The sequence below is a fragment of the Anabrus simplex genome, chromosome 5 (assembly GCF_040414725.1).
Source record: "Anabrus simplex isolate iqAnaSimp1 chromosome 5, ASM4041472v1, whole genome shotgun sequence".
NCBI lineage: Eukaryota > Metazoa > Arthropoda > Insecta > Orthoptera > Tettigoniidae > Anabrus > Anabrus simplex.
The window spans coordinates 111,507,267-111,532,688 of NC_090269.1; the positions used below are offsets into that span (position 1 = coordinate 111,507,267).

General features: G+C 43.7%; 1 protein-coding gene across 3 annotated transcripts in view; it reads left to right on the forward strand.

The window, feature by feature from the left end:
• The window catches only part of LOC136873821 (putative phosphatidate phosphatase), a 337,454-nt gene that overhangs the window by 260,887 nt on the left and 51,145 nt on the right, over window positions 1-25,422 (forward strand). For all 3 annotated transcript variants that reach the window (XM_067147078.2, XM_067147080.2, XM_067147079.2), the window contains exon 4: window positions 13,949-14,006. In XM_067147078.2, coding sequence (XP_067003179.1) covers window positions 13,949-14,006 — 58 coding nt within the window. The remainder of the gene's footprint in view (window positions 1-13,948; window positions 14,007-25,422) is intronic.

Sequence of the window (25,422 nt, forward strand, 5' to 3'; positions counted from 1 at the left end):
TATTTATGAGAATGAAGGGATAGTTTATTCTTCTCGCATCGATCGACAGATTTGTTTTACATTCAGTACACGCAGGCACAGGTTAACCAGTTTGAATAATTAATAACGGCTCCGTACACTTATTTACATATCTCTGTGTAATCTAGTCGTTATAAAAGACAACACTGAGTGACTGTGTAGGTTCACTGCTGAAGGCAAGGACATGGTGTTCGCGCACAAACTGCTAAATGAGGCCCCTTTCCAACGGGTTAGCTCCTTTTGGTACTAGCTTTCAGCAGGTTTACTATCGTGCTCTATCCTCTGTTATAGATCAAACAAATACTTATATTCTTCCTTCCTATTTTCTGGAAGTATTCTTATAGTATTGATAAGTACAGTAAGATGCTTCTCAAAGTTCCAAGAATTAAGCGGGAACAGTAAGTAACAAACATACTGTGTACACTCTACGGCATTTTCATACATTTCACATGTTGTTTGGGTCGTCAGTCCAGTAGGGTTGGGCAGACCGGAACAGTCAGTTGTTCCGGAACATTAGGAGCTTGAGGTAGAGTGTTTCGGTACAGTGTGCCGGTACACGACACACGGGACTGTAACTGCGCAGTAGAGGGAACTTTGTGAGGCAACATGACATGCGTCAACAGGAATGTGCTGCTGTACCGGACGTGCTGTGTGCAGTTACGGCCAGCATAAAACTGCACGGAACGTGAAGGAACAGTCGGAACACTGAATTTCGTGCCAAAATCATGTCTAAACGTTCTTTTGAAGATAAGAACATTTTCATTCAGTCTGAAACACACCTGTCACAATTACACTGGCAGTAGATGTGTTCACAAATGTCACAATGTTAATTTCACCAATTAAAAGTATACTCGTACAGTTGAAGAAATATTCGTAAGTACTCTATTTACGTACACAATACACAAGCGGAACACGAAAATAAAAATTAACCCATACAAGCAAAACACGAAGATAAAAATTAAACACTATATACAAGCGGAACATGAGATTAAAAATAAAACTATACAAGCAGAACACGAAAATGAAAATTGTGGGATGTTTAAGTTTGAAATGTTTTGTCATTGTGCTGGTTGAAGATCCCTTTGCAGACAAAATAGAAGAACATAAATTGCATTTCACTCTGTCCGGTTTTATTCTAGTAAAAATGTCCTGAAGAGGACTCCGATGCGACATTATGCAAAGTTTACCGTCTTTCGTACGGTTATATTACTAGTCTTCAATGAAAACACTCTTGCAAAACAGATGAAAACAAAACACGACACATTACGTTATTCGCATGTACCGAAAGGCAATTACCGGTGCAACGGAACTCCCAGAACAAAGAGGATTTGACAGAACACGGGACACTGCATCACAGGGCGGCACACAGCCGGTATCGACAGTCAGCTAGTAGGCGAAGGGCTGTGCATAGTGGCGCTTCTGACGAGACAGCGAGTTACTGTCTCCGTCTCGTTGAGAATATTTCGGAACAATTGACACTCGGTGTCCCGGAACAGCGGAACATAACTGTGAACCGGCACAGTGAGCCGAAACAGGGGCATACTGTCCAACCCTACAGTCCATAAACTGATGGATGCAGCTCTCCACGCCACTATGTTCTGTGCTAACATTTTCATTTCTACTTTACTACTACTGCACAGCCTACATCTACTCTTACATGTTTGTCATATCCATGTCTTGGCCTACCCCTACCGTTCTTATCACTTACACTTCCCCTCAAAAATCAACTGAACAAGTCTAGGTGTTTTCTATCATTCTATCTCTTCTTCTGGTCAATTTTAGCCAAAGTGTTCTCCTCTCATCAGTTCGATTGTCCGCCCCTGTAGCGTAACGGTTAGTGTAATTAGCAGCCGTCCTCTGAGTATCGGGTTCGATCCCTGTTACTGCCAGGAATTTATGAATGGCAGGAGGGCTGGTATGTGGTTTAAATGGTACATGCAGCTCACCTCCATTGGGGGTGTGCCTGACAAAAGCTGCACCACCTCGGTATGAGGACACGAGTTTTTTTAACAGTTCGATTCAGTAACCCTTAATTCGTGATTCGATCTGGCCGTGCCACCTTCAGCACATTTCAAAAGCTTCTATTCTCTTTCTTTCTGAGCCAGTTATTGTCCATGTTGCACTTTCGTGCTATACCACGCTCCAGACGAAAGTATTCAAGTATATATTTAATTCCTATTCGAAGTGAGCAAATGTCTTTTCTTAAGAAAGGCCTTCCTTGCTTGTGCTAGTCTGCATTTTTTATCTTCCTTACTTCTGCCACCATTAGTTATTCTGCTACCCAAGTAACAATATTCATCTACTTCCTTCAAGACTTCATTTCCTAATTTCATATCTTCTGCACCACCTGACTTCTTTCGACTGCACTCCATTACGTTTTGGAATAATTTGTTTTTATCTTATATTCCCTTCTCCAAGACTGTGTCCATATAATTCAACAATTTATTCAGATCGTCTGCAGACTCGGATAAAATAACATTATTATCGACATATCTCAGAGTTTTGATTTCCTCTCTTTGGATTGTGATTCCCTTTTCAATTTTCCCTTTGATTTCTTTTATCGCCTGTTCTAAATAAACACTGAAAAGGAGAGGGCAAAACTGCAGCCTTGCCTCACCCCTTTCTGGATTGCTACCTCTTTTTCACTGCTCTCGATTCTTACCACTGCAGACTGAAGTTTGTACAGACTGTAGCTAGTCCTCCTTTGTCGGTATCTGAACCCGATCACTTTCAGAATCTCAAATAGTTTGGTCCAGTCAACAGAATCTCAAACAGTTTGGTCCAGTCAACATAATCTCAAATAGTTTGGTCCAGTCAAGAGAATCTCAAATAGTTTGGTCCAGTCAAGAGAATCTCAAATAGTTTGGTCCAGTCAAGAGAATCTCAAATAGTTTGGTCCATTCAACAGAATCTCAAATAGTTTGGTCCATTCAACAGAATCTCAAATAGTTTGGTCCAGTCAACAGAATCTCAAATAGTTTGGTCCATTCAACAGAATCTCAAATAGTTTGGTCCAGTCAACAGAATCTCAAATAGCTTGGTCCATTCAACAGAATCTCAAATAGTTTGGTCCAGTCAACATAATCTCAAATAGTTTGGTCCAGTCAACAGAATCTCAAATAGTTTGGTCCAGTCAACAGAATCTCAAATAGTTTGGTCCAGTCAACAGAATCTCAAATAGTTTGGTACAGTCAACAGACTCTCAAATAGTTTGGTCCATTCAACAGAATCTCAAATAGTTTGGTCCATTCAACAGAATCTCAAATAGTTTGGTCCATTCAACAGAATCTCGAATAGTTTGGTCCAGTCAACAGAATCTCAAATACTGTGGTCCAGTTAACAGACTCTCAGATAGTTTAGTCCATTCAACAGAATCTCAAATAGTTTGGTCCAGTCAACAGAATCTCAAATAGTTTGGTCCAGTCAACAGAATTTCAAATAGTTTGGTCCATTCAACAGAATCTCAAATAGTTTGGTCCAGTCAACAGAATCTCAAGTAGTTTAGTCCAGTCAACAGAATCCCAAATAGTTTGGTCCAGTCAACAGAATCTCAAATTGTTTGGTCCACAACGTTTCACGTAAAGTAGGTCGTATACTATGATGGTATTTTATTGACATATTCTATTCATTTGAACTACGTTGTGGATATGAATTTCAAAGAGATTATACAGTATACTACATAGCAGTACTACCAGTCATCACAGTTTACGATTAGGAACCGTAGATCATGAGTAGGAAGCTGAAAAGTACATGTAGGCCTGCTTTAAACATAGCTGTAAACTCCAGGTCAAGGTAGAGACTTTTCAGATTGACTTATTCGCGATAAATAATTATTTATTCTGTACATTAACACATATTTATTTAAAAATATTCATGTAAAGGAAGCCTCTGTGGCCCAGGCGGCAACGCGCCGGCCTCTCACCTCAGGATACCTTGGTTCAAATCCCGGTCACTGGATGCGAGATTTGTGTTGGATAAAGCGGAGGCGGGACAGGTTTTTATCCGGTTACTCTGGGTTTTCTTGTCACCTTTCATTCCAGCAGCACTCTCCAACATAATTTAATTTGATCTGTCAGTCATTAATCACTGCCGCAGAGGAGTGCGACAGGCTTCGGCAGCCGGCCCGTTCGAATGACTGGAACGTTGTAAGCGGGTGGGAGTGCAAGCCTTAAATAGCAGGCAAGGTACAAGGGATTACACAATAAGCGAGCCCGTATTATCGGGGTTTCACTGTATGACGTTCAAACTTATTTAATTTCAGAACATTGAAGTTCGAAAACATATTGGTAAGCCGTGATTCGTTATTCATTCTATATTATTTCCTTATCCTCTAGGTTTAATTCGATCTTTGAGGTCCAATTTATTCTCTTACATTTTTTTTAGCAACGTCTGAAGATTGAGAAGTTTATACATTCCATAAGGGATATAGGCCTACGTAAGAAATACAATCGGTCTATTATTCATGCTGCCTCTACACCGTATCAGATTGAGAACCTGACGGGGACAAGGAGGAGACTGGAATAGAGAGAGAACGGGGAAGGGAGTGACTCTGGTTGTTCACGAAACAAAAATTTGCCTTAACACAATGACTCCCGGCCGTTTCGTGGCAACTTCCATGCATAATGTTTTCTGGTGTGACAAGCCCTCTGTGAAGGTTCACACAATCAATCAGGCACATATGCTACTGATGCCTTCGGTTTTTTTCGTAACAGACAGCAAAACAGCCCTACAAACAAAGGCACTCCTTCCACCCCGTCAACACCCACGCGAACCAACCACCGGTTATTTTCCGTGAACCGTCCCCATCACATTACGACAGACTTCAGGAGTACCTGTGGTTCAACCTAAAAGACATTACCAACCTACGGTCGTGCAAGTATCCTTGCGCCTTGTAATACGTACCCAAGGCCAGTAGGCAGGAATGTCCTGTCTTCTAATGTTAAAAGCTTAGCGTAATAATCGCAAAATTTCGTATATATATATATATCCAGAATGGCAAACTAAATCATATACGAGTGTTAAGGTATTAGCTCCAAATAAGAATTATTAGTAAACCTAAGATCCTAAACATAGCCGGCCTCGTGGTGTAGAGGTAGCGTGCCTGTGTGATAGCGGCCCCGGTCTGGAAAGCCAAGAATAACGGCCGAGAGGATTCGTCGTGCTGGCCGTACGACACCTCTTAATCTGCAGGCTTTCGCTTGGTAGACCAAGACCCTTCAGGACTGTAGTGCCATGGGGTTAAGACGCTAACCGAATATTGAAATTTGAAGCTTGATAGCTTCCCTGAACATGGAACGTGTTAATATAGCAGACTCTGTGCTAAAATAATCGTTGGTGATTTTTAGACACCATTTTCCGTGAACCGTCCCCATCACATTACCACAGGCTTCAAGAGTACCTCTGGCTCAACCTAAAAGACACCATTTGCACTCCCTTACCTAAAACTCCATGTATTGGATCCCACCCCCACCCCCACCATCCAATAAAATCCGAAAGAGAAAATCCACCTGATGGTCGACAATTTTAATTTTCGAAACAGACTTTCAACGTGTTAGGTCGTGTTACGTACATGTAGTACGTGTTGAAGAGATGTTAAGTTCAGAACAAAAATGGCCAGCCGGACACCAGTGGGATCCGAACCCACAACCTCCCGATTTCGCGTCGGTTGCTCTACCAATTGAGCTATGGTGGCCCAGGCCACCTTTTTTCTGTTTGAATTAAACGCACTCTACAGTGTGCTAGCAGCAGTGCCAGACCTGTAGCTCAGATCCTTTCAAACAGAACAAAGATGGCCTAGGCCACCATAGCTCAATTGGTAGAGCAACCGACGCGAAATCGGGAGGTTGTGGGTTCGGATCCCACTGGTGTCCGGCTGGCAATTTTTGTTCTGTACTTAACATCACTTCAACACGTACTACATGTACGTAACACGACCTAATACGTTGAAAGTCTGTTTCGATTACAATCATCATCATCATCATCTGTTTACCCTTCAGGTTCGGTTTTTCCCTCGGACTTAGCGAGGGATTCCACCTCTACTTTGCTAGCGGCTTTACGTCGCACCGACACAGATAGGTCTTATGGCGACGATGGGATAGGAAAGGCCTAGGAGTTGGAAGGAAGCGGCCGTGGCCGTAATTAAGGTACAGCCCCAGCATTTGCCTGGTGTGAAAATGGGAAACCACGGAAAATCATCTTCAGGGCTGCCGATAGTGGGATTCGAACCTACTATCTCCCGGATGCAAGCTCACAGCCGCGCGCCTCTACGCGCACGGCCAACTCGCCCGGTCCACCTCTACCGCCTCAAGGGCAGTGTCCTGGAGCTTCAGACTCTTGGTCGGGGATACAACTGGGGAGTATGACCAGTACCTCGCCCAGGCGGCCTCACCTGCTATGCTGAACAGGGGCCTTGTGGAGGGATGGGAAGATTGGAAGGGATAGGCAAGGAAGAGGGAAGGAAGCGGCCGTGGCCTTAAGTTAAGTACCATCCCGGCATTCGCCTGGAGGAGAAGTGGGAAACCACGGAAAACCACTTCCAGGATGGCTGAGGTGGGAATCGTACCCACCTCTACTCAGTTGACCTCCCGAGGCTAAGTGGACCCCGTTCCAGCCCTCGTACCACTTTTCAAATTTCGTGGCAGAGCCGGAAATCGAACCCGGGCCTCCGGGGGTGGCAGCTAATCACGCTAACCACTACACCACAGAGGCGGACTTCGATTACAATGCGGTAGTGAAAATTCAATATTCAATTTTAATTTTGAAGCCCCGCTTACATCCAAACATCCAAAGTAGCACTCATAGGCCTGTACAAACAATATGCAAGATACTACGAATTGACAACAAATGACAATGAATAACACACAGTAATGACGATACCGTGGCTGTCAATCCAACACACAACAAATACAAGAAATGATGTTCAGAGAGAGAGAGAGAGAGAGAGAGAGAGAGAGCAGGGTGAGGATTAAAAAAAAAATCTCTTTAGCAGCCCCTTCCAATATCGTTTGCTGCAGCCCAACTAACGTGTACATGGTTATAGGGGTGCTATTCCCCTGCAGGCGTATTGTATGGCACTAATGTTCAGTGAGCACATTTTGCACACGATTCTGAACCCTAGCAAAATGTTATATCATCCGTTCGCAAAACATGACGCCTTGAAATCATGTAGCAACGTCCTTTTACCATGTAACTATAAAAATGTGTCGTGCCTTGTGACCGGGTGTAACGAAGCAGGGAATCAATGCATAAAACTAGGTAACAGTGCAGTAATCAATGTCTTAAATACCGAGCTGGGTGGCGTATGTACTCTGCTCCCGTCGTGCTACCAGCATGTTTACAATGTAGCGTAGCGGATGTGGTCAGGCGTCGCTTAGCACTCGACGGAATGTGCCAGCGGCGGTTCGAATCCTGCATTGTTGAAATATTTTTGCATCGGTTATTGTTTGAATACGTTAACACCGGACCCTGTTTGCCACATTCAAACAATAGAATGATGCTGTTATTCATCTCTTGCCCTGTGTATACTCTGCTGATTAGGGCTTGAATGTACTGTAATCTCTGCTGCCATTCGGCATGTTTTCCACAGAGGAAAACGTTGACATGTTCCTCATTTATGGGGAAGCAAGACAAAACGCGTGCGAGGCGCTACGTCTGTACCAGGAACGGTATACCGCCAAGCGACACCCGGCTGCTACGACATTCCGCCGTGTTGAAAGACGCCTGTGTACAACAGGCGTGAATTCCAACTAGCTACCAGTCCGCGACAGGCCCGTTACATCGGGTGAAACAGAAGAGGCCGTTCTGGAGGCAGCTCGTAATAATCCACACATCAGTACAAGGGCCATTGCACGACAGGTGAACACCAGCCAGCCGTCCGTCTGGCAAATATTGCATGAACATAAATTTCACCCGTATCATCTTGAGCTACCCCAAGAGCTCCACGGGCGGGATTTCGAAGCTCGAATGGAGTTCTGTCGGTGACTAGTAGGCAGGCTGGACAATGATGCAGCATTTGAATTGCATATCATTTTCTCGGACGAATCGCGCTTCCACAATAATGGGAAGGTCAATCGCCACAACATGCACTATTGGAGTCCAGACAATCCTCACTGGATGCGACAGGCTGCCCATCAAATGTTTGGTGTGGAATCTTGGGGGATCCCCTGATTGGACCTTATTTCTTTGAGGGCCATTGGATGGGCCTACGGTACCTGCATTTTTTGCGTCAGGAACTCCCACTGCTACTGCAGGATGTGCCTTTGCATGATCGTTTGCTGATGTGGTTGCAACAGGATGGAGCTCCACCACTTTCGACTTTGCCTGTTCGTAACAATCTGAACGAGGAACTGCCACGGAAATGGATAGGACGAGGGAGCCCTGTTCCTTGGCCCACCAGATCACCGGATTTAACGCCGTTAGACTTCTTCTTGTGAGGGTATTTTAAGAACGTCGTTTACACTCAAGCGCCGGAAAATCCCGACCAGCTCCGATAACTCATCACCGACGCCTGCCGAGCAATTATACCTGGAATGCTTCAACGCGCAAGACAATCTATTGGACACCGGACCCGAATGTGCAAAAACCAAAACGGTCATCACATCGAGCATTTGCTGCGATAAAACATTGTCAGGGCAGTTGAGTTCCTATTATTTCCGGTCTGTATGTTTCCAGCCTGGTAAGTAATTGGCCCTTCTTAGGGGCATAAACACATTCATTCACACACAATTTATATGAAAGCGGGTATTCAACTTACGTTGCGTGCGGTACGTATTAAACAAATATTTCAAAAAATTGTAATCTTTGCCCCGGACTCGAACCTCCCACCTGACATTCAAGCCCGCTCTGTCACGCCTTTATCAACTACACGACGTTTCCGTACGGCATACTGGGCAGCTTATAGCATGTATTAGGTTCACTGCGATCACAATATCAAATTAGTGTTTCATGTCAGGTTCATATGATCTAGAAGGCACTTGCATGTCTTCTAGTGTTTAATATGAGTATAACTACGGTGTCCTATCATGGTGAGGCGGTAAATACGAAGATATGCGGTTGTGTTGTCTGAGCATACCGGCAAGGCAGATGTTTTCGGGACGAAATTAATACACTGACTGACAGAGCAAATGCAACACCAAGAAGGAGTGGTCAGAACTTTATGCCAATTGCAGGGTAGACTGACGTCACTGAGGTATGCTCATGATGTGAAATGCGCCGCTGTGCTGCGCACGTAGCGAACGATAAATGGGACATGGCGTTGGCGAATGGCCCAATTCATACCGTGATTTCTCAGCCGACAGTCATTGTAGAACGTGTTGTAGTGTGCCACAGGACACGTGTATAGCTAGGAATGCCAGGCCGCCGTCAACGGAGGCATTTCCAGCAGACAGACGACTTTACGAGGGGTATGGTGATCGGTCTGAGAAGGGCAGGCTGGTCGCTTCGTCAAATCGCAGCCGATACCCATAGGGATGTGTCCATGGTGCAGCGCCTGTGGCGAAGATGGTTGGCGCAGGGACATGTGGCACGTGCGAGGGGTCCAGGCGCAGCCCGAGTGACGTCAGCACGCGAGGATCGGCGCATCCGCCGCCAAGCGGTGGCAGCCCCGCACGCCACGTCAACCGCCATTCTTCAGCATGTGCAAGACACCCTGGCTGTTCCAATATCGACCAGAACAATTTCCCGTCGATTGGTTGAAGGAGGCCTGCACTCCCGGCGTCCGCTCAGAAGACTACCATTGACTCCACAGCATAGACGTGCACGCCTGGCATGGTGCCGGGCTAGAGCGACTTGGATGAGGGAATGGCGGAACGTCGTGTTCTCCGATGAATCACGCTTCTGTTCTGTCAGTGATAGTCACCGCAGACGAGTGTGGCGTCGGCGTGGAGAAAGGTCAAATCCGGCAGTAACTGTGGAGCGCCCTACCGCTAGACAGCGCGGCATCATGGTTTGGGGCGCTATTGCGTATGACTCCACGTCACCTCTAGTGCGTATTCAAGGCACGTTAAATGCCCACCGCTACGTGCAGCATGTGCTGCGGCCGGTGGCACTCCCGTACCTTCAGGGGCTGCCCAATGCTCTGTTTCAGCAGGATAATGCCCGCCCACACACTGCTCGCATCTCCCAACAGGCTCTACGAGGTCTACAGATGCTTCCGTGGCCAGCGTACTCTCCGGATCTCTCACCAATCGAACACGTGTGGGATCTCATTGGACGCTGTTTACAAACTCTGCCCCAGCCTCGTACGGACGACCAACTGTGGCAAATGGTTGACAGAGAATGGAGAACCATCCCTCAGGACACCATCCGCACTCTTATTGACTCTGTACCTCGACGTGTTTCTGCGTGCATCGCCGCTCGCGGTGGTCCTACATCCTACTGAGTCGATGCCGTGCGCATTGTGTAACCTGCATATCGGTTTGAAATAAACATCAATTATTCGTCCGTGCCGTCTCTGTTTTTTCCCCAACTTTCATCCCTTTCGGACTACTCCTTCTTGGTGTTGCATTTGCTCTGTCAGTCAGTGTATTTTGGGTTGCATACAACTACGTTGGAAGGGGCGGCTGAATCACGCTGTATATGTCTTTCTCAGTAAAACGTGTGAAACGGTGTTGCCTAGCAGTCATGCAGTCAGTAGTGATGGATGGACATGACATAAATATCCACGGCCTGTGCAGCTCACTTTATACAGATCCATGGCCTGTGGAGCTGTTGCTAGGTAACATTACTTCACATATTTTGTTACATGGAACTATTTCGTTACTCAAATTTTCGGATGACCCCCCAGCTCTAAGACATATTTGAGAAAAAGTATGCTCTAACGTACCTCTAACGTATGTCACTTACGGAGCCATCTGATGAGTCTACACCGTCCACAGAGATGGTGAACGTGTGACGATAGGTCATTTGCTATCTACGCACTCTTATCTCCTAAAGAGGGAAGACTCCCCAGTATGTTCTTGTGGTGCCGACTTCATCGTGGCCCACATCCTCATCTTGCCTAAGACGGAGCCTCAGCCTGCAGGTAACACTCGAGCGCACACTAGCCGATGACGCGACTACTGCTGATCTCGTCATCTGCTTTATGTGCGACAGTGTATTAATCAAGGGTACACAAATTACAAGTCCACTGTTACTCAGGGAACGCACGTTCCCTTTTGATTCATTAGTAATTTTTTGGCCCAATTCTTCTTCTTCTTTTTTATCTGTTTACCCTCCAGGGTCGGTTTTCCCTCGAACTCAGCGAGGGATCCCACCTTTACCGCCTCAAGGGCAGTGTCGTGGAGCTTCAGGCGGCCTCACCTGCTATGCTGAACAGGGGCCTTGCGGGGGGATGGGAAGATTGGAAGGGATAGACAAGGAAGAGGGAAGGAAGCAGCCGTGGCCTTGAGTTAGGTACCATCCCGACATTTGCCTGGAGGAGAAGTGGGAAACCACGGAAAACCACTTCCAGGATGGCTGAGGTGGGAATCGGGCCCACCTCTACTCAGTTGACTTTCCGAGACCGAGTGGACCCCGTTCCAGCCCTTGTACCACTTTTCAAATTTCGTGGCAGAGCCGGGAATCGAACCCGGACCTCCGCGGGTGGCAGCTAATCACACTAACCACTACACCACAGAGGCGGACCCTAATTCAATACATTTTTGTTTTATTTTTGTACTGCGTTTCCAAATACCTTTGTTAAATTAATAATTTTGTTTTTATTTTAAATTTATTTTCCACTATTTTTTTTTTTTTCGGAGAGGATGATACCTCGTTGTACTTCCTCTTAAAACAAAAATCACCACGTCACCACTTTTCCAGGCTTCTTGAATAATTCTCTTCACGTGATTCATTGCACGTGCCCACCTCTCACCTGTCACATGTCCACTTAGGGCTTGCTGGGTTAGATTTTCTACCTTCCTTGAACGGCAAGTTTTATTGTTACGGACCAGAGATACTCTTCAGCAATACTCAGGGATGAGCGACTTCCGTTGAACAATTCAACCTCTTCTAAAGCCTAATTTGTTTAGTATGGTCCTTACGCCGATAGAAATTATGAACATGATGCCTTATTGCATCCTCGTGAAACGAGACTATAGCATTAACTCTCTTCTTACACTGTAGCTTCTTCTCTGGTGTTTCTAGCCTAATTCCAGCTCTAAACTGTTCCTCTTTATAATCTTTCTCCTTGTAAATATTTATGCAGTAGACCTACTAATATTTACAGCGATACATATCTGTTACAACACTCTGTCAACCGGCAAAATGCATGAGCTTTGTCGTGCTTAAAGTAGCTTGCTTGCTCACGCACAGCAATATAAAGCTCTCATGTCTGTCTGACCACGAAGAGGAGGCACCCGTCGTCCTTCTTCATTATCTTCTTTGCAGCAGGCGGACTTCGCGGCTTGTCGTCGGACTTAATTCAAATCACATTCAACCTCCCGCGAAAAATGTAGGCTACTTCAGATCTATAAACTCAAATACCGTAAACACGAAAACTACGATACTAAACTACAGAAAACGAATCAATAATGAGTATCCTAACAGCAATCAATAAAACGTATTATAACTATCCTAATGGTAAATGCAAGAACAAAACCTTACTACAATGAACTAATCTAAATTTCCTCAATAATCTCACTGAAATTCCTATGAAACGTATAGCGGTAAACGCAACTAGACACTAGACAATACACTGTTTACTACGTATCACGAAGGGGTGGGAACAGAGTTTTTGAACAAAATCACGCAGAAGCATCAACCACAATGAAAGTTGAGGCGCCAGAAGCATACACACAAAGCAATGTGCTGTAAACAATAGATATAATCGGCAACACGTGATCTCTTAAGCCAATAGGATTGTTTCTTTCTCCAACATGGCGTCAAACGCTAAGTAAAACATTGATCTAGACAGAGTTTATGCACGTACACGTACGATCGCGTCTACAATACGAAATTTGGTGACATCTGTCTTTCTGCTTTCTGAATTATGCCCCGAGTTGATTTTATTCATCATACAGACTGAACTTCTTTTTTCTTTTTTTCTTTTTTGGTATCTGTATGGCTGTGTCTGTGACTAGCCTAAACTCGTGTTTTCTGGGTCAAGTCGTTCTCTGAATATTACGAGTTATTACAAGTGCCGAGTCAGATATCGGTGGAAGCAGACTGCGGTATACTGTTATAGTATGACTCGTTGTCAGCAAACAGTAGTGAAGTTTCCGACAGTCAGGTAGTGAATGTGAAGTGTGTGTGTTTTTCAACTTGCTTTACGTCGCACGGACACAGATAGGTCTTACGGGGACGATGGGGTGGGAAAGTGCTAGGAGTGGGAAGGAAGCGGCCGTGGCCTGAATTAAGGTACAGCCCCAGTATTTGCCTGGTGTGAAAATGGGAAACCACGGAAACCATCTTCAGGGGTGCCGACAGTGGGGTTCGAACCCACTATCTCTCGGAATCAATCTCACAGCTGCGCGCCCCCAACCGCACGGCCAACTCGCCCTGTGAAGTTGATGAAAGCGATAAGTCTGGTGACGTTCGACTGGCCCAGGTGGATTACGGTATACATCAGTCCAGGACAGATTTCAACTGGACATCAGGTTCCAATAACAAAATGAGTTTCACAAGACGTGAAAAATAACTCCGGACAAGGGTCAGTTCCATGCTTACGAGAATGAGGCTAGGAAACATCTTCACGGTAGCTATTTTCATTTCTTTTAATATTTCAGTGCGAAACCTTGTACATATTCGTGGCAAGTTGTATTATTGATGCATAAATTGAAATCACCTCTTCAGATCATTTACCAATTATACCCCTTATTTTATTAACAAATTTCAGAATTCTGGTTCGCTTGCGGCGCGTTTCGTTAGATGATGAATGCACTATTAATGCTGCATGTTTGACAGTTTCTACTTCACTGTGTAGTTATTCATGCCCCTCCCTCACATGTTGCAGGATGTCGTTCCCTTCCGGGCATGCGGCGTTGGCCTTCTATTCAGCCACTTTCACCATCGTAAGTACAATTTCTCATTTTAACTCACAATCTGCATGTTTTTCCTAGTTCTTCAGTAGTTGTCTTCCTACATACACAAAGTTATCACTGAGTCCGGTAATTCGATAGTTCTCTACAGTAGCAATGTTTGAAAACAAACCACCATTGTTACGTAAACTTGGGCTTGCAAAAATTCCAAGCAACTTTCGAGTAGTTAATTGTAATTTTAAATCAGTTATAACTTGCATGTTTTATTAATGATCAGTGTACAATGAGAATTAAACCTATTTATTTATTCTTCTTTCGAATAGGCCTAGTCGGGACCACCCTTGTTCAGCTGTTGGGCTTTGATCTCTGTCCAATATTGTCGCATCTTCTTCAGGTGTAACTCCTTTCTGCCCTCCGACCAGGAAGCAACATTTTTCTTCAGATATTTTTCCTGAAATCGATGGAATTTCTTCAGGATCCTTCTCATAGCCTGCCTGTTTTGTAAGTCTGTCAAGCCCTAGTTCTTTTATGCCCTTCTCTGTCTCCTTCAGCCATATGGTACGGACTGTTGGGAGTCAATCTTGCCACATTGCCATAGAAAGATACCTTTCTTCTCCTGGCTTCCCTGTCTGGTAGTAGAGCTCCTAATAGTGACAGGTAAAGTATTCCGCACCTTCCAATACCGGGGCTAGGATCCTTATGAGAATTCTTCACTCTTATTTATTTATTTATTTATTTATTTATTTATTTATTTATTTATTTATTTTATACAGTGTTTACAGTTCACTATAAAAATTGATATGGTCTAGAACAAATGTGTTACTTGGATTAGTCTGTCTCAGTTCCATGCTTAAGAGAATGAAGCTAGGAAACATCTTCACGGTAGTTCTTTTAATAGTTCAATGCGAAACCTTAATAATATGAAAGTGACTGAGGTATGAGCAATGCCAATGATGCCATTGCTTATGCAGTCAGCCCCTGTGATCAAAATGTATGTATTCTATTGTTATGAGAATCATATAATAGACTATATGTGGTCATTTGACAACCAGTCATTTTGCACGATATGGCAATGCATTAAAAGTGATTCACTGGGCTTGCTTATGCAGTATTTCTCTTTCGCATATCCCGGGCAATGTTTGGATTACGTTTCATGTTCATACAACCGCTAGTTTTCTACACAGGGACAGTTAAGTAGGAAGAGTTTAATCATAACCATCCGGTCTACTGTGTTTATAACATCGTCTTTCTGTCTGATTTTTTAAATGTTAACCTAATACTTGGTTTTTACATCGGACAGGACTAGAAATGACTGAAAAATAACGTAGCAGTTATTTTATCACTGTTACGTAGTTGTAACAGTTACAATTTTTAATGAATATAAAAATAACGTATCGCTGTAATTTTTCGTGACTAAAAATTCAAACTCGTAAAAGGATATATGTAAATTACTCCGCTACATGGAAAAACATAGAATAATGGATGTTTTAAGGCTTACAAGTCGAAAGAGCGAGTAAAGATTCTTTATTCCCCTCTTAGTAGCCTCGTACGACATGTAGAGGGTGCAGATAATGAATCGAAAGAAATAATTTTCTCTTCCTTCCGCAGTGTTCAGAATCTTAATTAATGTTTTATGTGAAACATAAATATTTTATTTTAGTATAAATTGCGCATTTTATACAGTTTTTTTTTTTGAGCATGTCAAATGTTGTATGCAGGTCACGAAAAGTGAAAATAAGAAAGTGCAAGACTTTATAAGCATTTCACGTAATATTCACCACCCACAACCATTATTCATCCAGCCAACGGTAGGCAATCTATATATTGAGATACTTAACAAATTGGCTAGCTATTTAAGATCTACTGCAATACATGAGTCACTAGAAGTTAATCATTCGTTATTTACACTTCTTGGCCAAAAGTCATGGGAAGACACTGAATGTGATGTTAATAACAAGTTGCTCCTCAAAACGGCACCAATACGGCGAGGAATAGACTCTGCACGGTGTTGGAATCGTTCTGGAGGGATCTGGACCCACGCATCTTGTACTGCTACCCACAATTGGTCTTGTGTAGTTGGTGCGGGGAGTTCATGGAGCGTACACCAGCATCAACAGCATCCCATAAATGCTCGATTGGATTAAGATCGGGAGATCTGGAGGATCAGTCCATGGTCGTAACTTCACCGGAGTGCTCCTTCAACCATCTGCGTGGCACCGCAGAGCGGTGACATGGCGCTTTGTCCTGTTCAAACATGGCATCTCCGTGAGGGCCAGAAAGGGATGCAGATGGTCTGAAAGAATGTCCACATAACGTGTACCTGTCAGTGCTCCCTGCAGCCGAACAATGGGGCCTAATTGCGACGATGAGAACGCCGCCCGGACCAGAAATGAGCCACCTCCTCCCCGCCTGGACTCAACCTTCTTGACACGCGGGATCAATAGCTTCATGACGCATACGCCACACTCTCACGCGCCCATCAGCTCTGTGTCGGGGTGTCAGCATAGAGACTCGAGTTGGTCGTCGGCTGGTGAAGACTATGCGGTTCAGTTGCCTCCTTACAGTCCTGGTAGGAATGGGTTCCTGACTCCCAACATTCAACTGGGAAGTGATCTGACTCACAGTAGCCCGTCGAGCGCCCAGTATGGTTCTGCGGAGGCGACGTGATGTCCGTTCGTTAAACACCTTTAGCCATCCCATGCGGCGGTTTACGCGGGTGGTAACATTACCTCTGCGATATTGATGATCCACCCTTGACACTGTTGACCTGGGAAACCCGAATTCGCGTATAATCTCCGCAATGTTATGACCCATGCGCCGTGCGCCGATGTCATCCAACGTTCAAAGTCGGTTAACTCGCGACGTGTTGCCATCTTCACGACCCTGCTGTCTGTGACAGACTGTTTAGCTACGCCGCAGCTAGCCGTAACGCTCAGGAGTCTTTTTTCTTAGCTACTGGCTTTACGTCCCACTGACACATATAGGTTTTATGACGACGATGGGATGGGAAAGGTCTAGGAGTTGGAAGGAAGCGGCCGTGGCCTTAATTAAGGTACAGCCCCAGCATTTTCCTGGTGTGAAAATGGGAAACCACGAAAAACCATCTTCAGGTCTGCCGACAGACAGTGGAGTTCGAACCCACTATCTCCCGGATGCAAGCTCACAGCCGAATGGCCCTAACCGCATGGCCAGCTCGTCCGGTGCTCAGGGGTCATACGCGGCACATTTTCTTATGGGACACCCCTTCCAGTGACTTTTGGCCACGCAGTATTAATATACTGTACCGGTTACGACCTGTACATGTCGTATTTTTTGACTATTAATTGTACTTCATCATCACGCAAGACGTTCAGAGCGAACTTGGTTTGTTTTACGTTCGGAGGAGCGAGCAGGCGAGCCGCCGACAGCTGTGTGTGTGACATAGCTGCAGGGACAAGATAGACTACCCGCCTGACACCACGCGTACCCTGCATGGCCGGGTATGTTCTGAATATGAACGTCACGCTTTCGCGAACATTCGATTGAAAAAGTTCAAAACTTCTCTAATAGTAATCGCAGCGACTTGAGCGATAACATAAACGTCTCAAATTGTGAATCTCAAGAAAACCGTCGAGGGATTCGGGAGATAATTAACTTCGAAGAGATCACGTTATCTGATGACGTAGGAGCCCCAAACTGAATATAAGGAGAGCTCACTTTACCCAGATCCGTCGGTAGATGCCGAGTGGGTTGTTGTCCCATATGCTCTGTACTCTGACCGGCCAACCGAGCAGAGGAAAGTTGGCCACGGCTCTACCGTGGCTCTACGCCTCTGCATTCGGGAGACGGGTCTGGGGCACAGTGCCGGACTTCACGCCTGGCCCCACCCGTCGGCTGTCCTCAGAATGGTTTTCCTTGGTTTTCCATTCTCCTGCACTAAGGCGAATACCGGGACAGTTCGTAGTATAGGCCACGGCCACCCACCCCCTCACCTTCTCCGCACATATCCTTCACCGTAACAAATCTCCCGGCCTGAGAGACAGCGTCACCGTCAGGGAGGCCCGCCGCCCCCTTCAGGGGAGGAATGAAAACGTTTAGTAGTAGTAGTACCCAGATCAGACAGTCGTAGCTGGGAGGCCTGCCTGACTCTCCACACTTCAGTGTTGTTGTCCGTCGGAGTGTTGACCGAGGCTATCTCGAATATTCAAAGTCTTCATGTGGGACTTAAACTCTGACTGTCAAGTCGAACTTATAAATTGTGCGCGTGTGAACTCTAATGTATAACAAAGTATTTTTAATGGACATTGAGTCCATCAGTTAAGTTGAACTTATAATTTTTGGGTGCGCTGGAACTCTGTTTGTGACAAGTCGTGTATTGGACTTAGTGACAACAGTAAAGTATAACTTATATTCTGTGCGCATATAGAAACTTCTCGATATAACATACTTTCGTTCTTGTGGAAATGAGTTCATTACCACCTTGCCTGTGTGAAACTTAATCTCCGAACCAATATTAATTTAAACGTGACACTACTGTACTGCAATATTCTAGGAACTGTGATATTTCTCTTTAAACCGAGCTCGATAGCTGCAGTCGCTTAAGTGCGGCCAGTATCCAGTATTCGGGAGATAGTAGGTTCGAACCCCACTGTCGGCAGCCCTGAAAATGGTTTTCCGTGGTTTCCCATTTTCACACCAGGCAAATGCTGGGACTGTACCTTAATTAAGGCCACGGTAGCTTCCTTCCCACTCCTAGCCCTTTCCTGACCCATCGTCACCATAAGACGTATCTGTGTCGGTGCGACGTAAAGCAACTAGCAAAAAAAAATATAAAAAAAATATCTCTTTAAATCTCAGTCAGCAGAGCTTAATCTCTGAACACATATCATTAATTTCAGTGTGACACTATTACGTTATACTATTAAGTGTGACATTTTTCTTTAAATCTCAGTCAGCATAATTTCCTTGATAGACACGAGTATTTATGAAAGTGTTCAAACTTTCCCATGAATGTTAATGCAAGTGATTTCCATAATCGTGTGCTACGACACCAAGGTTTCACTCCGAACTCAAACTGTGTTCTTTATCCAATTCAAACAAAATTGTGTATTATTTCTTCTGAACATTGTGTAAATTATTTGTGTGTGACTGATAGCAGTGTCTTTGATAAACTCTGGAACAGTCACCTATTATTTTTGTATGCGCCTAACAACGAACCGTGCTTTTCATTTCAACCTTATTTCTTCGTCAAAGTGTTTAGTATTATTGCATGACTGACAGCAGTGTCTTTGATAAACTCTAGAGCAGTCATAAATTTCTTTCAATGTCAAGTGCTCCTTTATTTAGTGGAAAATCACCACGAACTGTGCCAAGTGCGCGAACAATTTTCAGTTTCATTATTTCTATTCATGAACTGTGCTTTATTTTCTTCCAATCTCGATGCTACCCGCATCTTCATCTTTAGTGAACTTATAAATTCTATCTACAAGATTAAGAGTGAAGTCGACTGCATATCGCAACCATATTAGATGAAACAGTGCTGTTAAACCAAAGTGTCAAGGGACTGTGTAAATTTGGACACTCGTGTAAGTTATGTGACGAGTGATTACCCCGCAACATCGTCGGATATCGTCGGAGAACGTCGGAGATCGTCCAGAACGCCGAAAGAGCGAGACCCAAACCCATATCAAACCAACCTGGGTGTTCCGGCCTTATCTCGACGTAATATTGGCAACTTCCAGAACGTGTTCCAGCCCCGTTCAGCCTGGTGAACTGGGAGCACGGTTCATCAAAAGGCGATGTTGAAGACAGCGACTATCAACAGTAAGGTGATGTGCACTTTGAAATGCATTTCTGAATAAAAAACTATTATTCAGTCTATTTAAAAAATTTCTTGTAGATAGGGCCCTGCCTCATGTACCAAGCCCTAGCTAGAAATCACCCAGAATTGCCCTGAGAACTATTTCGTGCTATCTTTAAAATTAATTCTTAAAGTCGGGCTATTTTACTGGTACATTATCAGAGAGATTTTTGTTGAAATTTGAATAAATATTACTTGTGTTGGAAGTCTTTATTTTTAACAAGAAAGTAAATGACATATTTAAAATACACAATTTATTTGGATTGTGTAATTTAAGAACAAAACCATAATATATATTTACAATTTTTCCTTTACGTCGCACCGACACAGATAGGTCTTAAGGCGACGATAGGATAGGAAAGGCCTAGGAGTGGAAAGGAAGCGGCCGTGGCCTTAATTAAGGTACATCTTAAGCATTTGCCGGGTGTGAAAATGAGAAACCACGGGAGAACAACTTCAGGGTTGCCGACAGAGAGGGCGAAATGTAAAGAATTTTACCTTTTTTATCCTGACACGGCAGAAGCCCGAAAGCTTATTATCATGTCTAGAACAGTATCTGTCGTAATTTTCACGTCCAATGACTCTCATTAAACACAAGTCGTTTTGTTGAGCAATTCGACCTGTTTCGATTTCAGCTGTAGCATAATCTTCATTAAAATGTTTTGAACGATGTCCGGCTCCATGGCTAAATGGTTAGCGTGCCGACCTGTGGTCACGACGGTCCCGGGTTCGATTCCTGGCATGGTCGGTAATTTTAACCATAATTGATTAATTCCGCTGACACGGGGGCTGGGTGTTATGTGTCGTCTTTATCATCATTTTATCCTCATCACGACGCGCAGATCGCCTACGGCCGTCAAATGGAGAGACCTGCATCTGACGAGCCGAACTTGTCCTCGGACACTCCCGGCACTAAAAGCCATACGGCGTTTAATTTTTTTCAATGGGGAAATGCACTCCTTGTTTATGAGACATATCTGGATAGGAAATGAACTCAGCCAGAGTCTCAATCTATTCAAAATTGGAGAATCAGACTTCGAACTCCTTTTTTAAATTTTCTTTGATTTTTTTTACTTTGCCATTTCTCCGCGAGCTGCCTGAAATGGCCTGGCGATCGAAGCGTTGCTAAGCACTCTCCAAGCGAATGAGAGTTGACTTGAGTAATTTGGGATCCGAAAATGACAGAAGCCCGGTATATGTAATTCCATAGTTAGTTACGGTTCCGTATATCTCACAAGTTATGAATCTCAATGGGAAAAATCTCCTTTAGGTACGACTCCATGATATCGTCAGCACTGCAATGCGAAGTTCATTGGTCTTCATCCCGAGCTATTATGTAATCCTTGGCCAGCTTATCTTTGTTTAGATGTTCCACTTGTTTCTTCTCTTGTTTATATGATGTATTTTGTAATTGTAATATTATGTGACTTTCATTCCTTTTCTGTGTGTTCCGATTTGACCTTAAGATAGAATTAGCTTTTTAGTGCGGTTATGGCCATATCTTGTCCTCATAGCAATCTCCTAATTAATTCTTTTTAATTAACTGAAATATTCAAGTTCATTAGTTATTTTTCGCAAGTTCGACAATACGTCCGGTGGCAACATGAAATTGATTTAAGAGAATGCATGATGATAATAATAATAATAATAATAATAATAATAATAATAATAATAATAATAATAATAACAATAATAATAAGTCCGCCTCTATGGTGTAGTGGTTAGTGTGATTAGCTGCCATCCCCGGAGTTCCGGGTTCGATTCCCGGCTCTGGAGAAGTGGTACGAGGGCTGGAACGGGATCCACTTAGCCTCGGGAGGTCAACTGAGTTGAGGTGGGTTCGATTCCCACCTCAGCCATCCTGGCAGTGGTTTTCCGTGGTTTACCACTCCCCTCCGGGAAAATGCCGGGATGGTACCTAACTTAAGGCCACGGCCGCTTCCTTGTCTATCCCCTCCAATGTTCCCATCCCCCGCCAGGCCCCTGTTCAGCATAGCATGTGGGGCCGCCTGGGCGAGGTACTGCTCATCCTCCCCAGTTGTATCCCCCGACCCAGAGTCTGAAGCTCCAGGACACTGCCTTTGAGGCGGTAGAGGTCGGATCCCTCGCTGAGTCCGAGGGAAAAACCGAACCTGGAGGGAAAAGAGATAAATAATAATAATAATAATAATAATAATAATAATAATAATAATAATAATAATAATAATAATAATAATAATAATGTCCACCTTTGTCAGATTCCTCTGCGGGATAGGTTATGAAGTGAGATGAATTTTCGTGGCGTGTTTTTATGACCGGTTGCCCTTCATGGCGTCAACCTTATCAGAGGAGTTAATGGGGTGAGATGAAATGATTGACGTGATATAAGATAGTAGGAAGGGAGGGAGTGAAATCCGGTGCCGGCACATAGCCTATCCCTGTCGAATAGCACCAAAGGGTCTACTCAGGACTTCGTCACCATCCGACGGACTATCACCTTCAACAGCGTCATGCCCTCACTCCAGCTGAGCACTGTGGAGAGGTTTGGAATTCAATCCAGGTTTCTGGCGCGCAGTCTAGTGATTAGAAATTGTATACCACCACCTCCTCTACCCTGGCGGCCAACATTCCAATGGTGAATTTTTTTCAACCATTGGGACTCGAACCGTCCATATAGACTTCAACGCTTTAACGGTCATGGCAACCAGGCGGGCTAATAATAATAATAATAATAATAATAATAATAATAATAATAATAATAATAATAATAATAATAATAATTGTTACCGTGGTTTGGTGGATTAGCAGAGGTGAAAGAAGGTGCGGGGGTGAACAGGTCTCAGGCTACAAAATTAAAGTTAATTTAAAATTTTAACAAGGTTATATTTTCTTTTCAAAATTGAGAAATAACAAGAATGGCAGGTAAAGAGTAGCAAGGCAACAAAAGTACAATTACAGTATTTACAGGATTTGGGCTTCGAGCCCCGAACTCACAATTCTTGGGCAACTAGCCCAACTTTACCCCAAAACAAGATTTAACAGAGGTGCAGAAAACCCCATTCATGCCCAGGAGCACTTGCTCTAAATTACACAGAAAAGCCTCCTCGAGGCATACATACTCAATTTTCAAGAAAGAGCCACTCGCTCTCAACTTTAAGCATATCAAAGGCCACACCAAACTCCACCTTCAAGTTGTCCTCTAAGGACATAGACACGGGGATAAAATACCCAACCTACTGAGGTCTATTAAGTGAGAAAATTTTTAATTACATGACCTCCAAAATAACAATTTGAGAGGAGGCGATCTGCACTCCTAATACCTTTTGTTTAAAACCTAATCTGGCTCTAGGCCGCTAATGCAAGGGCTAATCCCATACTAAAGAGGTGACTTTAGAAGGAAACAATTTACATTACGTTAAGGAAGAATCGGTTATGACAAATAAGTTCACCTCAAAACAATATGAGTGGGAGCTTGAGAGGGTTAAGCACTCTCTATCCCAATATGTAGCATAAAAGAGAATAGATACAAAGAGTCTTTACATTTTAGGGAAATGTTACATGGTGGAAACGCTTCGGACCCGCCCCGAGAGTTAAACTGCTGAGCTAGCAAGAAAAGAAGTTATTAAACGGCCATTACCTTGTTGTTGAACTGCTGCCCGAAGAAAGAGGCGCTTCCCGCCCCCTGCTACGTACTTTACACTTTGAAAGTTGGTACTGAAGTGGCCCAGAGACCCTAAAATCAGCAGTTTATATACTCTCGCGGAAAGTTCGAGGCGTTTCAGGAAAGAAAACACCCGCCCACAATCATTTATTGGTTAGGGTTAAGCAGCATATCCAATTTGAAGAAGAAACACCTTATTGGTCATAAATTAATTAAAGAAATTCGGGATTGGCTAAATTCAAGACAAGGGGAAAGAAAGGGGTATACAGCCAACTTAAACAATACCAGAAAGAAATTTAACAAGAAACAAACTTTTGAAATAAAAATTTCTCCAAAAAAATAGTTCTTTCACCTTGCACTAGGGTGCACTATAGCAGTTCTTCAGTAGTGTCCTCTAGAAGAGAAAGTTCACACTTCTTACTACAGGTAAAACAAAAATACGTCGAAAACGACCCAGTTCAGAAACTTCAAAATTTCCAAGTAGAGACATCTTCTGGGTAACTTAAAAATTAATACATTAGATAAAGTTCGGACTTCCTCCAGCAGAGGATTTTCAACTGGCGCAAAGTTTGAATTAGCGGCGTGGAGGTGTACCGCCCGGTACAATAATAATAATAATAATAATTGTTAAGGAGTTTCCGTGGATCACAGAGGGATAAGAAGCGCCAGGGGTGAATGGGTGGACAGGGAATTAACTAGCAGAACGTAACACAACAAATTTTGAAATTGTACTTCTTTCCTTTTTTTAAAAGTTTAAAATTGGAGAAATAGAAAATCTGAATGAATAACAACCATATAATGAGCTCGTCAGCTCTAACAATATAGTGGACTTAGAAGTCCGAATATCAGGTACAAAAACTTGAGAGAAATACAAATGTTAATATACACAGAAAAGAGCTGAATTGCTCTTGGCAGGTACAAAATTTACAAGAGCACGATTTGCTCCTGTCATTTACACTGCAGGGGAGTCTTTGCTCCGAATATAGTCCAGCCTCGCAGAGGCATCAATTTTAACTTACGGCGCACTTACAACCTATCGTCTGTCCTCAATTAATATATTTACACACCGTTGCCCCGATGTGGGATTATCTATTGCTCAACACTTATATGTTTCACTGTTCCCAAAGGGAACTAAACCCAGAAAAACTCTACACACACCAATCAATTTACAGGGGCATGATTGCCCATACTAAGTGGCCTTAGTGTAAAAAGAAAAGGTTGAACATAACTGGCCATAAACAGAAGGCTAGGAGGCGAAACACTTGCCCTCCTCATAGAAAAAGTTAAAACCCTAAGTGGGATTATGGCCCAAAAATGCAGAGACTAAGCCTATACTACACCGGGGTGACATTAATGCCAAATGAGTATTAAGAAATTTAGAGGTTTGGAACTTTAGTCACCTATGCCAAGTTGAATGTGAACCAACTGAGAGTAATCACACTTTGTTCCCTTGCAATCCCAGTAGGCAATAGAACAAAGTCCTCAGACTTGCCGAAAATTCTACATTTCAACCACAAAATTTAGAAATTTACATTTAAAAAAGAGGTTGAAACCTTCTCTTCAAACTATCCGCAGGAGCTATCCCATGTCTATGAAATTTCTGCCATTACCTTGAGTCGATGGGCGTTCCTCACGCAGACCGCGCCCCTGCCTCCTGATTCACCCTCCTCACACTGGAGCAATTCAGACAATGCGGCCCTAAAACGCCTTGCTATTATAGTATTTTTAATAGGAAGCTTCCAGAAATCTTTACTGATAGGCTGGATTCCTATACATACCCCCAATTTTAATTGCCTAGAGAAAATATTTACAAGTTTCTGATAGGTTGATTACTATTGAAGAAGGAACCAGCTTAAGTGTTGACAACTTCGATACATAAACAAAACAATCTTCAAAACATAAGGTTTGCCAACTGCAAAAATAAACATTCTTTTATGAATTAATTATAGTTGATCCCGCTAGAGGGAGCA